Source organism: Accipiter gentilis, chromosome 7 (assembly GCF_929443795.1).
Source record: "Accipiter gentilis chromosome 7, bAccGen1.1, whole genome shotgun sequence".
Taxonomy (NCBI): domain Eukaryota; kingdom Metazoa; phylum Chordata; class Aves; order Accipitriformes; family Accipitridae; genus Astur; species Astur gentilis.
In genome coordinates, this window is record NC_064886.1 from 15,654,545 (window position 1) to 15,668,703 (window position 14,159).

The 14,159-nt window shown below is 46.3% G+C and overlaps 2 protein-coding genes across 3 annotated transcripts in view; both read left to right on the top strand.

The window, feature by feature from the left end:
* Positions 1–14,159, top strand: part of SVOP (SV2 related protein) — a 263,464-nt gene that overhangs the window by 92,067 nt on the left and 157,238 nt on the right. The window lies entirely within an intron of this gene.
* On the top strand, positions 58–13,804 carry KCTD10 (potassium channel tetramerization domain containing 10). 2 transcript variants are annotated; one of them, XM_049806524.1, is made up of 7 exons: positions 58–131; positions 1,725–1,938; positions 6,530–6,699; positions 7,551–7,640; positions 8,353–8,405; positions 9,125–9,320; positions 9,898–13,804. In XM_049806524.1, exons 1-7 carry the CDS (start codon positions 129–131, stop codon positions 10,114–10,116), a joined length of 945 nt encoding a protein of 314 aa, XP_049662481.1. In that variant the 5' UTR covers positions 58–128; the 3' UTR covers positions 10,117–13,804. The 2 variants fall into 2 exon arrangements, with proteins under 2 accessions (XP_049662481.1, XP_049662482.1); XM_049806525.1 differs by having other exon boundaries at positions 7,554–7,640.

Below are 14,159 nucleotides of genomic sequence, written 5' to 3' on the forward strand. Positions count from 1 at the left end.
CCGAGCGGAACATCGGAAGGGTTTGGTGGCGCACCCGGGCCGCGGCAGAAGTGACACCAGAGGGGCGGAAGTTCCCCCCGCCCCGGCGCTCCCGCTCGCTCGGTCCGTGGGGCTGCGCTGCGCCGTTCATGGTGAGGCGGCGGGGCTCTGGGCCGCGGGGGTGGGGGGCCTGGGGGTGTCTGGGGACGGGCGCGGGCGCGGGCGGCTGGCTGGTCAGCTGCGGTTGGGGGGCGAGGGTGGGGGTCCTTCCACGGGGGGTGGGGCGGCGCTGGCCTGGGGTGAGACAAGATTTGGGGATCCGGCCCTCAGGGTGGGGTGCACGAGGAGTGGGGGTGGTTTGAGTCCCCAGAGAGGAGGAGCTGGGAAGGGCGGGGAGGTTGAGGGGTGTGGGGGTGGTCCAGCCCCCGAATGGGGGGAGGGGGAGGTGGTGTGGTCTTAGCGGGGAGCAGGTACAGGGCTCCTGGGTGGGATCTGGCTCCCAAAAGTCGGGGTGCCCGCCGTCTGATTTTCGTGTGTGCGGGCAGGGTCGGGTCCTCCCAGGCTGGCTCTTGGGCAGAGGCTGGTGTGGTTTGGGTAGGGCAGGCCTGGGGGTCTCGGGGAGCAGCCCCGCGGCTCTCTGTCATGTCGGGTGGCAGGGTGCTGGGCTGCGGCCCTGGTGCGCTGGGTCATGCTGCAGCGCAGGATCCCGCTCTGGGAGCCTGGGCACGATTCCTGGCCGAGCTGTGGGCATGTTCAGCTGCTGGAGGGAGCCAGAGCTGGGGCTGAGGCTGGTGCCTTTGCCCTGGGTAGGCTCCGTGTCAGAGAGAATAGTCCGCTGCGGCCATCTCTGCCCATCCTGCTTCTTCACCTTGTGAAACCCAGCATGGACACCTAACTACAGCTCCGTTCAGATTTGCCATCCGATAGTTCTGCCTTTCATGGCAGCGGAGCAAAAATCATTCAGTGCAGTAGTCAGCCAGTGTGCTCTGAAAACTGTAGGACCTGGGTCTGCCTGAGATGGCAGGGCGTTGTGAGGCAAAACAGTTAACCGCAGGGACGCAGCTTGATTAAGGATTTATCGTTAGCAGCTCTCAGAGCATTTGCAGTGCTAAGCTAACATGTTCCTGTTACAGCGTGTGACCTCGTTAGCTGACTGGAGTCCACTGTGTCTGGGGACTACACGCAGAGGTAGTGGAGGATGTTGGACGCTGGGTTTTGGTGTGCTGAGAAATGTGGGAGGGCAGGCAAGAGAATGGGAAGCTTGTGTGTGCTCTCTATAGAGCCACATGTGCTTTAAGGAAAAAAAGCCTCAAGAAAATCTGTGGATAGTCTGCATTTTAACACACAGAAATCATCCGCTTAAGCTCTGTCTATTGGGAATTGTCCAATTACATACCAGATTATGGATGAAGTAAGAGCTTAAGCTTTAGAAGTTGTGAAAGAAATGAACACAGTTTTTGTGGGAAAGTATTGGCTTTTACAGTGTAAAACACTGCTCAACATTCACAGGCTTCTTTGCTGGCTGAGTTGATTTATGTTCTTTGGCTGGTTTATGTCACTGTCAGAAGGAAGATGAAGTTAAACATCTAAAATGCTCGACAACTTTGGAAAGAGACAGAGTGGAGCTGAGGCTGATAGTGCCCAGCACATCTATGACTACTTCTGTGTAAAACAACAGATGGTAACGTAAAGTTGGGTGACATGCAGTGGAACTGTAAGTCTAACTGGTAACTCCTTGCTTGCAGGAAGAGATGTCGGGAGAAAGTGTGGTGAGCTCAGCGGTGCCGGCGGCTGCGACTCGCACGACCTCCTTCAAAGGGACGAGTCCGAGCTCCAAGTATGTCAAGCTGAACATTGGCGGTGCCCTCTACTACACCACCATGCAGACCCTGACCAAGCAGGACACCATGCTGAAGGCCATGTTCAGTGGCCGAATGGAAGTCCTCACAGACAGTGAAGGTAAGGGGCTGCTCCCCGTGTCCCTCACACCGGCTTCCTTCCTTTTCAGCGAAAATAGGTCAGAAGGGGTTAGAGAAAAATATTAGAGAACAGAGAGGAACATCTAGTCACAGGCCCAGATATGTCTACATTTTATTAGTGTTAAAACTCGTAACTTGTACGACTGAGAAAAGATGTGGAACAAGACACATATGACTTGAATAGTTGCCTGAACAACAAAAGGACGGTAAGAAGTCCCGAGGCTCCTCTCAGGCCCAGATAGCACAGGCTATCTTTTTCTTTTGAAATACTAATGCTAAAGCTCTTAAGCATATGGAAAATGGTGGGGATAGTGACTAAGAAACTATGAGTCAGGACTGGCATATTTACTTGGAAGCTCAGAAGGCAGTTCCCTCATCTTGTTTCCTTACCTCAAATATAAGTATAAAATTTGCTCTGAAGATCTGGGGGGGAAGGTTTATGAGCTAAAAGCCAATTTTTTAAATGAAACTATTTTCTTGCGAGAGTATTGATTGTTGGCTTCACTAAAATAAAACCAGTTGCAAAATTTTTAGAAAATTTGCTATAGTTTTATTGATAATAAAAGGAGAGAGCTAGCAAATGGGTCTCTCCACATTAAATGTGTCTGGAAAGAAGGAATGTGCTGTATGTCAAACTACAGTCTTCTAAAGGAGCAGCGCTCAAATATTTCACTTCTTTACCAGATACGTTGATTTTATCTTCTGCTGAGATTCTTTAAAACATTTATGTTTAAATTAAGAATATAGCTAAAATGTGTTTGTTATAACTGCACTGGTAGCATAGTTTTATGTCAGCGTTCTCGCTTTGTGGGAGTGCCACAATGTGCTTAATTGTAAGCACAGCTTTCTATTGTGCACGTATGTTTTGCCCATAACTATGTTTATGGACTTGGATACCTTGTCTTTAACAATAGCTACCACATCCCTGAGCCTAAAGGTTCAAAACACCTTTCTTATGACTAGTTAATTATTTGAAAATTCTGTTTGAACTTGCTGTAATGTAATACATATAATGTAGTACGTGGTTAGATGATTGGACTTAGTTTTGAGTGCTTTAGAATAGTCTATATTTAGAGGTCGTGTGGAACAAGTGATGGATTTAGTAGGGCTCTTGTGATAAGCTTACTTGAGATAGGACCTGGACTGGGTTTGGAGGAAAAAATTGTAAAAATTACAACCTAATTATCGGAATATTCCTGTTTTAGCTGGAAGTCCTCATATTTAAGCTGGGGAAAAAAAGCTGCATTGTTCCGGGTGTTATACCATGTCTTGTACAAGTTTCAGCTGCTGTAAAGCCGTGACATCAGCACTGTAGTTGGTGGGCTCCAGATCAAAGGCTCTCTGGGTACCTCTCATGGGCTGTGCAGGTTGCATAAAAAAGCTAGCCTTTGGGTCAAACTGAAAAAAAGCCCCGTCAAATGGTAATCGGCACCATTAGTGGGAAGACTAGAGGGGGTGTTCTGGTGGAAAAGTTGTGAACCAGTTCACTGAAGACCTTTCCCCTTGCTGCTAAGCTTCAGGCAACTCCAAAAGCATCCTCCTGTCCCTCCCTAAAGCTGTTCTGTGGTTCACAAAATTTGATAATTCGAGACTTCCCAAGTCCTTCAGTTTGGAAATGGGTTGGCAATTCCAAATTAATTTTGGAAGCCCACCCTGGCATGGTCTCAGTGCTTCCTCCTGGCTTCCTGGGTAGGTACCACAGGAGGGCTGGTACATCACGTTCCCAAGGCTCAGAGTCCATGTAGGTGCAGGTACTTTTTGCTGGAGAGCAGCTGACAATATTACTGCTAATATGAGGGTAACTGGAGTTTAATCTGCTAAAATATGCTTGAGACATAAAATCAGAAGTTTATTTTGCTGTGAATCCCACAGTGTCTGTGTGGGATTGTTCCATTTAGCCAGTTTGTGTTTTAATAGGAATTTGATACTTCCTGTATGTTGTAACTGAGACACTCCCATTGCAGTAGTTCTTGCTTTATCTCCCCTTGCCTGGCGTGATGCTGGAAACTGGGACAATAACATTATAGCTGCTAAAGGAAACTCTTTTTATCTGAAATTCTTCAAAATACTGCTAATTGGTCACACCCAAAATCTGGCACAAAACAAAGTGTTTCTTAGAAGAAGAAGCCAGGCTTGCAGAGAAACTGGAAGGAGTAAAGTTTTTAAACGTCTGTGGAATGTGTCACGCGGGGTCCTCCTCTTCGTTTAGATGCATTCTTCTGACCCCAGCACCATCTCCCCAGCTCTTTCTCAAAGCTTAACAATTACAACATGCTGCTAGTTGGGCAGTAGGAGAAAAGATTGGAGTTCTCTGGCAGTGGGTGGCAGATGATTATTTTTGGCTTAGAAATTGTTCATGAACTGTAGCAAATCAGCATATTTTGAAAATTTTATTTTTATGATAATGAGCAGATAGAAGGATGTGAGTTTTCCAGGTGCATCCATCTGTTTCCAATTTTCCTTTCTGCAGTGTGTTTTTTTTTCCTCACTCCCCACTGCTGTTAACCAGTTGATCAAGATGCGTGTTTTTCATTCAGCTGCTAGTAAGACTGTTGAGCAGCAGTCAGGCTACTATTTCATCTGTCAAGGCTTAGTCAGAAAATGTAGTCTGGTTTAGTTTGAGTGTTTGGATGTTGTCCTTAAGACTTCTGGTAAAACAAAAGATAATTTCCTAAAAGTCTAGTGTGTGTACATACAGTTCATGGATTATGTATTCCTACATCAGTAAATGGATCACAGGGCATTTTTGTAACACTGCAATTAAAAAATAGCTTTAAAAGACTACAGCTGAAACCCACTTCTTAGGCTCTGCACAGGCGTGACTGAGTGGCAGCAGGGTCGCTTTCCTGTGAGTCATCTGGCTTTGGCTGTATGCTTGGCTGTTTGGTTAAAACAGAAGGTTTTTTGAAAGCTATTTTAGCAGTCACTTGTATTTTGCAATGCTGCTTGAAATATTTTCTCATTCCACTCCCCACCCCTCCCCCCCACCCCCCATGAAAATGAGCAATTCTGCTTTGGTTTCACCATCTGTAAACATAAAGTTGCAGGAGATTTTTACAGCCTACAGAGGGAATCACAGGGGACATGATAACAAAGAAGTTTGGGGATCTAATTCTGCTCTCAGCCTGCCCTTTACCTCCCTACATGTTGGTGTACGCTAGTAAACTCTGTCAATGGCTGCATTTGTGGAATATGTATGTCCTTGTTTATTATCATGTCTTGCGCTCCCTCTTTGCTTTAAAATGGGAGATCTTGCTTTATATACCTCTGCATTGACAAATGGGCTTTTTTTCTGCTCTGGTTGGTTAGGTATACTGTATTCATTAGCCTGGATCAGTCTTTTGTTCTTTGATTTCTCTGTCGCTAGTTCTCCTGCCTCCAGCTTTCTCGTTTGTTATTACAGTCTGTAAAATTACAATTGTGAGCACACGTTGTGTTTTATGTAGACAGCAGGGTAACGAGGGAGATGGAAAGCCTGTAGTAAACTGCTGGAGAGTGTCTCAGTTTTCCACAGAACAGCATGAAAGGGCTGTGTTCACTTTCCAAATTGAACCAAATGTTCAGACTTTACTAGTGATTCCATTCATGCAGAACATACAGGGTCTGCTTTAACCTACTTTCCTTATTTGTCCAAAATATGACTCCTTCCCCACAAACGTTTCCTCGCTGCATTCCTGAGCTGCAGCCTGTAAGAGTGGCCATCTGTTCATTTATGGAAACTCGAGTCTCAATATTGCCTAACATTTCTCAGGGTCCAGCCTGATTCAGGCAACAGACCAGCAACAAGAGGTGAAGTGCAGATCCTTTGATCGCCTGCTAACTGGAAAGCATTTTGGTTGTAGCTCTGCTTTCTTTTCTTCACACCGTTGTCAGTACATAGCAGTGCTGGTGAGCTCCAGGGCAGGGGCTGTACATTACATTCTGCTTACGCATGCTGTCGTGTCATGTCTTTCGGCAGTTTAAGACACTGTATTAGCAACTACTTTGTTCTACCAAATGAATGCACTTTAGGAATATAGAGACTGAAACAGTGTTTCCCATGACACTGCCAAGTCTGTGCTGCCCTTTTCTTGTCGACCTTTTTGCACATCTACTGGATCACAGCAGGTCCCCTTGTTGTGTTCAGGTGCAACAACCTTTAGACGGTCAAGTCTGGTTGGCTCTGGTAAGCTACCTGTAAGAAACAGCCACACATATATGTAACAGGGCCCTAAGATAGAAGGGAGGAAAATAATGTGTCAAGGCTTCGGGAGTAGAGGTAGAACAGAGCTGGCTGGTTTGAGAATGAGAAGTCTTCATTTCTCCGTTTCAGTTCATCATTTGTCAGTAACTGGGGAACTATGAGAAACAAGGGAGCTTCCTGCCTTACTCCCAAATACTCTGCACTTGAAACGCAGGAGACAATAAATTGCCTGTGCTTTCTGCAGGTCTGCTCGCCAGCTCAAGCAAGAAACTGGAGTTAGTGTCTTTTGGCAGGAACCTGCTTGGTACAGCAGTCCCAGGCCAGTGTCAAGGCCTTTTGCCATGTTTGCCTCTGCTTCTCCTGTACTGTGGTCATCTTCTGTCCCTAGGCTGGATCCTGATCGACCGCTGTGGAAAACATTTTGGGACAATACTGAACTACCTGCGCGATGGGGCTGTGCCGCTCCCTGAGAGCCGCAGGGAGATAGAAGAGTTGTTGGCTGAAGCAAAGTACTACCTGGTCCAGGGGCTGGTGGACGAGTGCCAAGCAGCCTTGCAGGTAGGTCGTAGAGCTAAGGAGGAGTCAGGTTACTCTGGCTGCAATGAGGGGTCAAAAAGGTGAGGCTGCTCTGGGTGGGAAGCAGCATCTGGGCAGAGCAAGATTTTCTGCTAGCCTCCACTTGGTGCCTTTTTGAGGCTGGGATTAAATTGAAATACTTCATGTCATTGATCTGCTGGAGTCTGGTCACATCCAGAAAAAGGTATGGAATTATTCTCAACATTTAGTGCTACCCAGTTACAGTGAGGGATAAACAGTAGCTCAGTTTCCCTCCACTGACCCCTGCGAGTGTGCAAGGAGCAGCAGCCTGGCTTCTCTGCAGTGTTCTCTGCTGCTGTCAGGGTCTTACATGGTGAAATGATCTGTCATCAGTGTGAGCTTTGAGACAAAAGTTAATACTTCCACCATTGACCAGAATGGGGTAGGTCCTTTGGCCAGACCAGAGCAGCTTCTTCTATCCACAGTAGCCACAGGCTGCTGGGAGTCCCGTTTTATTCTTTGTTTTCCTCTGAGGTGCTTGGCTTTGGTTTGAAGCCATTGTTACTGGTGTCCTGTTTGAGTGAAGCCATATTCCACATCCTGCCATTTAAATTGGTACATACCATCGAGTCCCTGTGTTTGCAGAGTGGTAGAGAGCAGAAATGAGCATCTCGGGTTGTCCCAGAGGAATGCTGCCTGGTAGCTGGAGTGCCAGCCTGGTTCAGAGTGTGGACCAGTAACAGCTACTCAGTGTGCTGTAGGGACGGATTGCACGCTGAACTCTTCAGTGCAGAATATGCAGACCTTCCCAGTTAATATGAGGGTGCCCTAAGGCCTATTTACATTCAGCTGCTGTTTGATTCTTGTTTCAGCAGAACAAAGATGCATATGAACCATTCTGCAAGGTACCAGTCATCACATCTTCCAAAGAAGAGCAAAAACTTATAGCCACTTCTAACAAGGTAAGAGAGGCTGGGCTGTGCCATGGCTTGGGAAGGCGCTGGCCTGCTGCCCCAGGCTTGCATGGGACCTTGACCAAGTATTGTTAGAAAATGGTCTTTAGTTATCAACAATGGGCTTGCTTACCCTAAAAGACATGAATTTCCAACTGTTGAGCGGCAAAGCACTGAAAATCTACAGCAGACTAAACATTTCTTCTGAATTAAAAGTCAGATGTTGCTCAGGCTGGGCCTGGCCATGTATTTCTTCACTTAAGATATTAAAATAGAGGGCATGGGCAGTACCAGGCTGATTGAGCAGATCCTCAGGGCTGTTAGATCTCCCATTTATTCATCCACTCTGGTTATTAATGACAGATGCTTTCTTTAGCTAAAGTGAACCAATGACTCCTGTTTCTGGAAGCCTGCTCAATGTGGCAGGTAGAGGGGAGGAGGCTGGTGATAAAGATTAACCTTGGCAAAAAGGCAGAGAGTGAGTGAGAACAGATGATGATCTAGCCACAGAAAGGGTCAGAAGGGATTGCAGCCCATTGCTGACCTGTGCATGACAGTTTTGCAGCAACAATAGTAACGACAACAGCAAAATCCCACTGGGCTTGGGCCTGATGGTGTCATGTACCTATTGCAGCTTCTCTGCTGTGGGGTCTTGGACTGAGCTGAGATTCCAGCTCTTACTGCACTTCCTGTTAACTGATCTGTGGTTTGTTTTTTACAGCCAGCTGTGAAATTGCTGTATAACAGAAGCAACAACAAATATTCCTACACCAGGTAAATGACTTCAGCTGGACTTTGAAGTTTCTCATAGACTAAAATCCATGATAAGCATTTGCTTTTTTTTCACTCAGAAGCAATGACAGATTGGTGCTGGCATGCACTCATTTTTTTCCCAATTAATTTCAAACTTGAGTCAGAGGGGATCCTACCGTCATCAATGGAAGGCGAAGCGTGTGCCATTTCTGTGGCAGAGGGGTTCCTCTAATACCTAGGTGCAGCTGGCAGAGACTCCTGGCCAACTGCTGGCCTGCAGTCCCCGTGAGCTACAGCACATTAATTGAATACAGGAAGCGTTCTATGGTGCAGTGTTCTCAGTAAGTGGTAAAATCATCGTCTGGGACCTTGTCCCCCTTTCCTTATGTCTCTGTATGTTTCATGACATAATGCTGTTTCCATCCAGCTGGTGCTGAGCTTGAGCTTAGGAATTTGGGTGATAGAATGTTGTACACAAATTAAATGGCCTGGGACAGTATTATTCACAGTACTGTTGATGTCGTATTACTGCTTCTTCAGCAGCAGGTTTTCCTGCTTGTACTAGTCAAATGAGTTATCCACTGCAGTCCTGGATACCAACTGTAAACACTACCTTGGTAGAGACACAGTAAGTCAAAGGAAACTAGGCGTACGGGCCTGTAAATGCCTGAACCCCCTTCTATTCTGTGTGCTGTCTTAATTACCTTAACATGACTGCTGCCTTCCTTCATCTCTCACAGCAACTCTGATGACAACATGCTGAAGAACATTGAGCTATTCGATAAGCTGTCCTTGAGGTTTAATGGGAGAGTGCTCTTTATAAAAGATGTGATTGGAGATGAGATCTGCTGCTGGTCTTTTTATGGGCAGGGGCGGAAGATTGCCGAAGTCTGTTGCACTTCCATTGTTTATGCTACTGAGAAAAAACAGACAAAGGTACGAGTAAACCCCTGAATGCTTCCAGCAATGGGCCCAGCTGCTGTCAGACTGGCATCCTGACATCTGTTCCATTTTGAACACTCCTTTCATTGTTTAGCATCTCTATAGAATAATCAATGCCATTCAAAGTGGGAGCAGCACAGTGGAGCTCATCCTGTGGGTTCGTTAGGGCGGGGACTGCTTGGCTGTGGCACTTCACACAGGGCAATTGTGATATTCCATAATGCAAGTTCAGTCCAGTTCTTTATCTTTAGACAAACTTGCGCATTTAACCAAGTTTGGTTTACGCCCCTGTGTAAAGACAGATCCTGGTGAGCAATGGCAGGCCTTCCCTGTGCCTTCTTACCTTTCCCAGGAGAAATCAGTGTGAGGGCAGGCCAGTGCCAAAAAGAAAAATTTGGTTGAAAGCAAATAATAAAACAGAAAAGATTGTGCTAGGAAGGATTTTTGTGGCTAGAGTGCAATTAAGAAATTTTAAAAACAAAAGTGTAGCAGGAATTAAAAATGAGGTAACCTGGTGCCTGCAGTGACTGGCAATAGGTGAGAGTGACCTTGTTTCTCTTGGGGGCGGCAGGTGGAGTTCCCAGAAGCCCGCATTTACGAGGAGACACTGAACATTCTGCTGTACGAGTCCCAGGATGGGAGGGGACCCGACAACGCGCTCTTGGAAGCTACAGGAGGGGCAGCTGGCCGCTCCCATCACTTAGATGAGGATGAGGAGCGAGAGCGCATTGAACGCGTGCGAAGAATTCATATTAAACGTCCAGATGACAGGGCCCATCTGCATCAGTGAGCCAAGCGACAGCAGCAGACTGCGCAGCTCTGTCTGGGAGGTGCTGCCCTTCGTCTGATCGATTATCTGCAGCAGAGGACCAGGCGGTTTAACTTCTGTTCATCAAAATCTGTAAATTACGTTTTGTAACAAACTAGATTATTTGGGGTATTTAAATGCGGTAGTTCTAGGACAAGAATAAATAAGGTTACTGGGCATACAATAGATACTGTAAGGACCTATTGAGCATCTGGAGAAATGCCCTGAATTTTTAGCACTCTTGTCTGCTATTTTGTGGCTAGAGAGGAAGAGGGCTGGCTTCCTTTGGCTTTAGTAATTATCCTGCACTTTAAAAACAAAACAAAAGAAAAAAACAAACAAAAAGGTCAGTCAGCCATACACCTTCCCTCCGGGCACTCAATGACCCTGTCTCCTCCTAGGTGTTCAGATGTGGGAGAAATGCAGTGATGTAAACACACCAGAGCTACTGCAGAGCTCCCTTTCTTCCAGGCCGGCAGGCGATAGGGTTGGTAGCTCAGGAGTGCCTTGGTGTGACTCCCAGAAGGACAAATGACATGTGCTGACTAGATTTCCTGTAGTGCTGGGGGGCAGAGAGAGCCCTTGGAACGTTGGGACGGAGCAGGAGATGCTGCTTGGGCTTGGCTGGCCAGGCGGCTGGCTGTGGCTTCCTAGAGCTCTCAGGACCTCCTCAAAAGGTTCAGTGGAGCTTCTACAGCACTGAACTGTGGAGACCCACCCCTGCTTTATCCATGCAGTTCAAGGGTGGAAGATGTTAAAATTCCTCCAAAAGGAGGATCAGGAGCAAATTATATGTGTTTGCTTTTCCTTAGGGTGGTGTTGCTACCAGTTAGAGCTTAGAACTTCTGCCTGACCCTGGGTCTCAGCTGGGGGGAGTTTATTTCCATCAGATGGCAGGTTGGTAAGCTGTGCTTTCTTTACTAGAGGTAAAGCAATAGTCATTGCAGGTTCAAACGCTCTATGCCAGCCTAGTGTAGGTAGGAGGCCAGCAGCCATAGTTCGGCTCTGTAACCAATACAGGAGCATTGTCTTGCTTTGAGCGAGGGCAACGGGAGTACCACAGGGAAGAAGAGTAGACAGTGGCCCAGAGGCAGTTATTCCTTGTTTGACTTCATCCTGAGCATATTCCAAGTCTTTTCAGAAATGGCAGCTGTGTGTGAAATGGCAGAGCTAAAATGTTGTGTAGAGAAGACCTCTGTAGTCTAGCTTTCTAAGAGTACTTTTCTATTATAAATGAATATTTTATCTACCTCCTCATCTCTTGTTGCCTGTTGTGGAGTCAAGTAACAATTATAGTGGAAGATCGTGTATTATTCAGTAGTTCTGGATGCTAAAGGATAATGAGAAGAACCACAGCTGGTTAATGTAACAAATCCTGAGAAGGAGAGAAACCTGATGTAGGAAGTCTTAAACTTGCAATCAGGCTGGCACCTTGGCAGACACCAGAGTGCTGTGGCCCATTCTAGAGATTTTTTTGACCCTTCATCTGGAATATCTAGTGCTGGCCTTAGTGGCCAGACATCTTCATCAGTGAGGTGGTTATTTGCTTTTGCCCAACTTCCTGCTGCAAGGATTCCTGCTTCTAGCTCAGGGCTGTTAATGGCATGTTAACATTTTAAAAACCAAAGGTGTTGTTGCCAGCATCACCAGCTACGTTACTCCAATGCTTCTATTTGACGTAGCAGTTACAGTCCAAACTATGTGTAGCTTGTCCATAGAGGCTAACGTAAAGCATTAAATGTTTGCTCAGTGGTACAATTTTGGGTCATCAAGTAAAGCTAAAAAGATTTCAAAGGTAGGCTGAGGTCATCTTTCTAGTAACCAAAGACTTTTTTTCCTGTTACAGACAGCTGGTGTCTGTGGCAGATGGGGTTGTTGTACCTGTCTCCTCTACTCTTTCTTCTTTAGTTACTGATTTATAAGTAAGAGCTCAACAGCAAACAGTTATCCTGTAGTTCAGCAGCTTCAGTGATGTCCTGACGGTTACAGGGTTCTATTTTAAGCTGTACTTACTTGTGTTTGCAACACACTTTGTAGAAAGTCCATAGTGCAGATTGTCATTGTGAAGGACCCAGTGCCTCTCCCTTCTTACCTTCCTTATGTGATAAGTCAGGGAGTGTGGAAGGAAAGTCCTCTGAATTGCTGTGTTTCTCCAGCACTGTGTACTTTGACACTTCCTGGCATGGGCTGGGCTGTTTATGGGTTTCTGAGCATCTGTAGCAGACCTACTGCCCTTGAAGGGGTCTAGACTCTGCACTGTGTAAAGCCATTTGGTCTAACTAACTAACTCCCACATCTCAGCAGTCCCACTGTCCTCCTGCCAGCCATCAGTGGGTAAAAAGGAAACACCAGCCAATGACTGTAGAATATGGTGGTAGTCCTGCGGCAAACCCTGCTCACTTCATTAATGCTAGAGAGCTGGCTCTCTCCTGTGAGATAGGAGGGAGAGGCCATCTTCATCCTCAGCTGTGCTGAAGTACCTCTTTTCCCCATACAGTGCAGGGGAGACTCCAGCAACCCAGCTCTGGCTGCTCAGACAAAATCCAGTCACGTCCTGTGGTGTAAGAGCAGGTTCAGCTCCAGGAGGTGACATGTGTTGACACCAGTGCTAAGCACCTGACAGATCACATCTATGTGATTAACTTCTCTGTAAATAGATTCTTAACTGGCTTCAGGATTTCCTCTTTCAGGTTTTGCAAACTAAGTTCTTGAAAAACAGGGGATGATTATTTTTAATCTTTGTACAGTGGTTTATGTAGCTATTGGTTTAGTAAGTCACTCCAGGAGAGTTTGAGTAAGTTTAAGTTTTGTTACTGCATTTATAGGCAGACTCTGCCTTAACACACTTCTGACTTAACCCTCTGTGTGCTGTAGCTGTATAGTAAAGATGTACTGCTGTTGTGTTAGAACATCCTTTACCTACTGGCCACTTGTCCTTGATCTGCAGAGAGGGACTTTATTAAAGCCATTGCACAAATGCTCTCAGCTCTTGAGCCTTTTTACAGTAAATGGTTTTGCCTCCCCAGCTTTCAGGTGAGGTACAGGGCAGCTGTCCTGGTCACAAGCAGCTCTTTAGGTTATCTAGTCCTGCCTCATATTAACAGGGTTAATGCTTTGATTATCCAGCACCCCACCCCAGACACTAATAGTGACAGTATAGCTGAGTAGAGCTGACTAAAATCCTGTGGAAGTGATTTTGTCCATCAGTATAACGCAGAAAAGCTGGACTAAAATCTCCAGCTTGTAACCCAGTTAGGGCCGCACAGTAGAGGCAAGAGTGACCACCAGCCCCTGGGTTAAAGCTCCCCATCAGGGTGTTTACTCCCACTTGTATCAGTGTAGCTGTAGCACCAAAACAGCTGCTCCTGTATTTACATAAGGCAGGTTTTGGATCCCACCCTGAGCTCCACCTGCTGCAGGACAGCCCCTGGTTAGAGCCCTTTTGGAAGCTCCAGCCTTACCTTAGAGCACAGGGTAGGTAGAACCTTTCAGTCTTAATGGAGTTGTTCTGTTTTGTGGACAATAGCAACAAATTCATCTGTTCTGTACAATCATTCCCTCCCCCTTTATACTTATGCACAAGAAAAGCTTAAGCTGGATTTCAGTGTATGATTGATGTTTGCAATATGTACTTTTTTTTTTAAATATAACACAATAAATTAGAAGTTATTTCATATTTACATGCAAGTCACTTTATTACTTGTTTGAAGCATGCTGTCCTTGTGATGTATGGAGCTGGAAGGAACTTTCAGGAAGAAATACCAGGCCTCATCCTCCCCCCGGTTGTTAGTTTTACTTCCTGGTGCTGTTCATGGCAGAGACACCAGTGATCTGGCTGTAAGGACTCTGCAGACCCCCACACTTAAAGGCAGCAAGTTGAGGATCTTCAAGCTGTAGCTGCAGCCTAGCCAAAGCAAGCCAGAGCTACGCAAGTTTGCCTCAACATGAGGCAGCAGAGTAAGCACTATGAACACAGAGAGTGGCTGTACAGCTGCAGCTTCCAGGCAGGAGGCAGCAGAGAATTC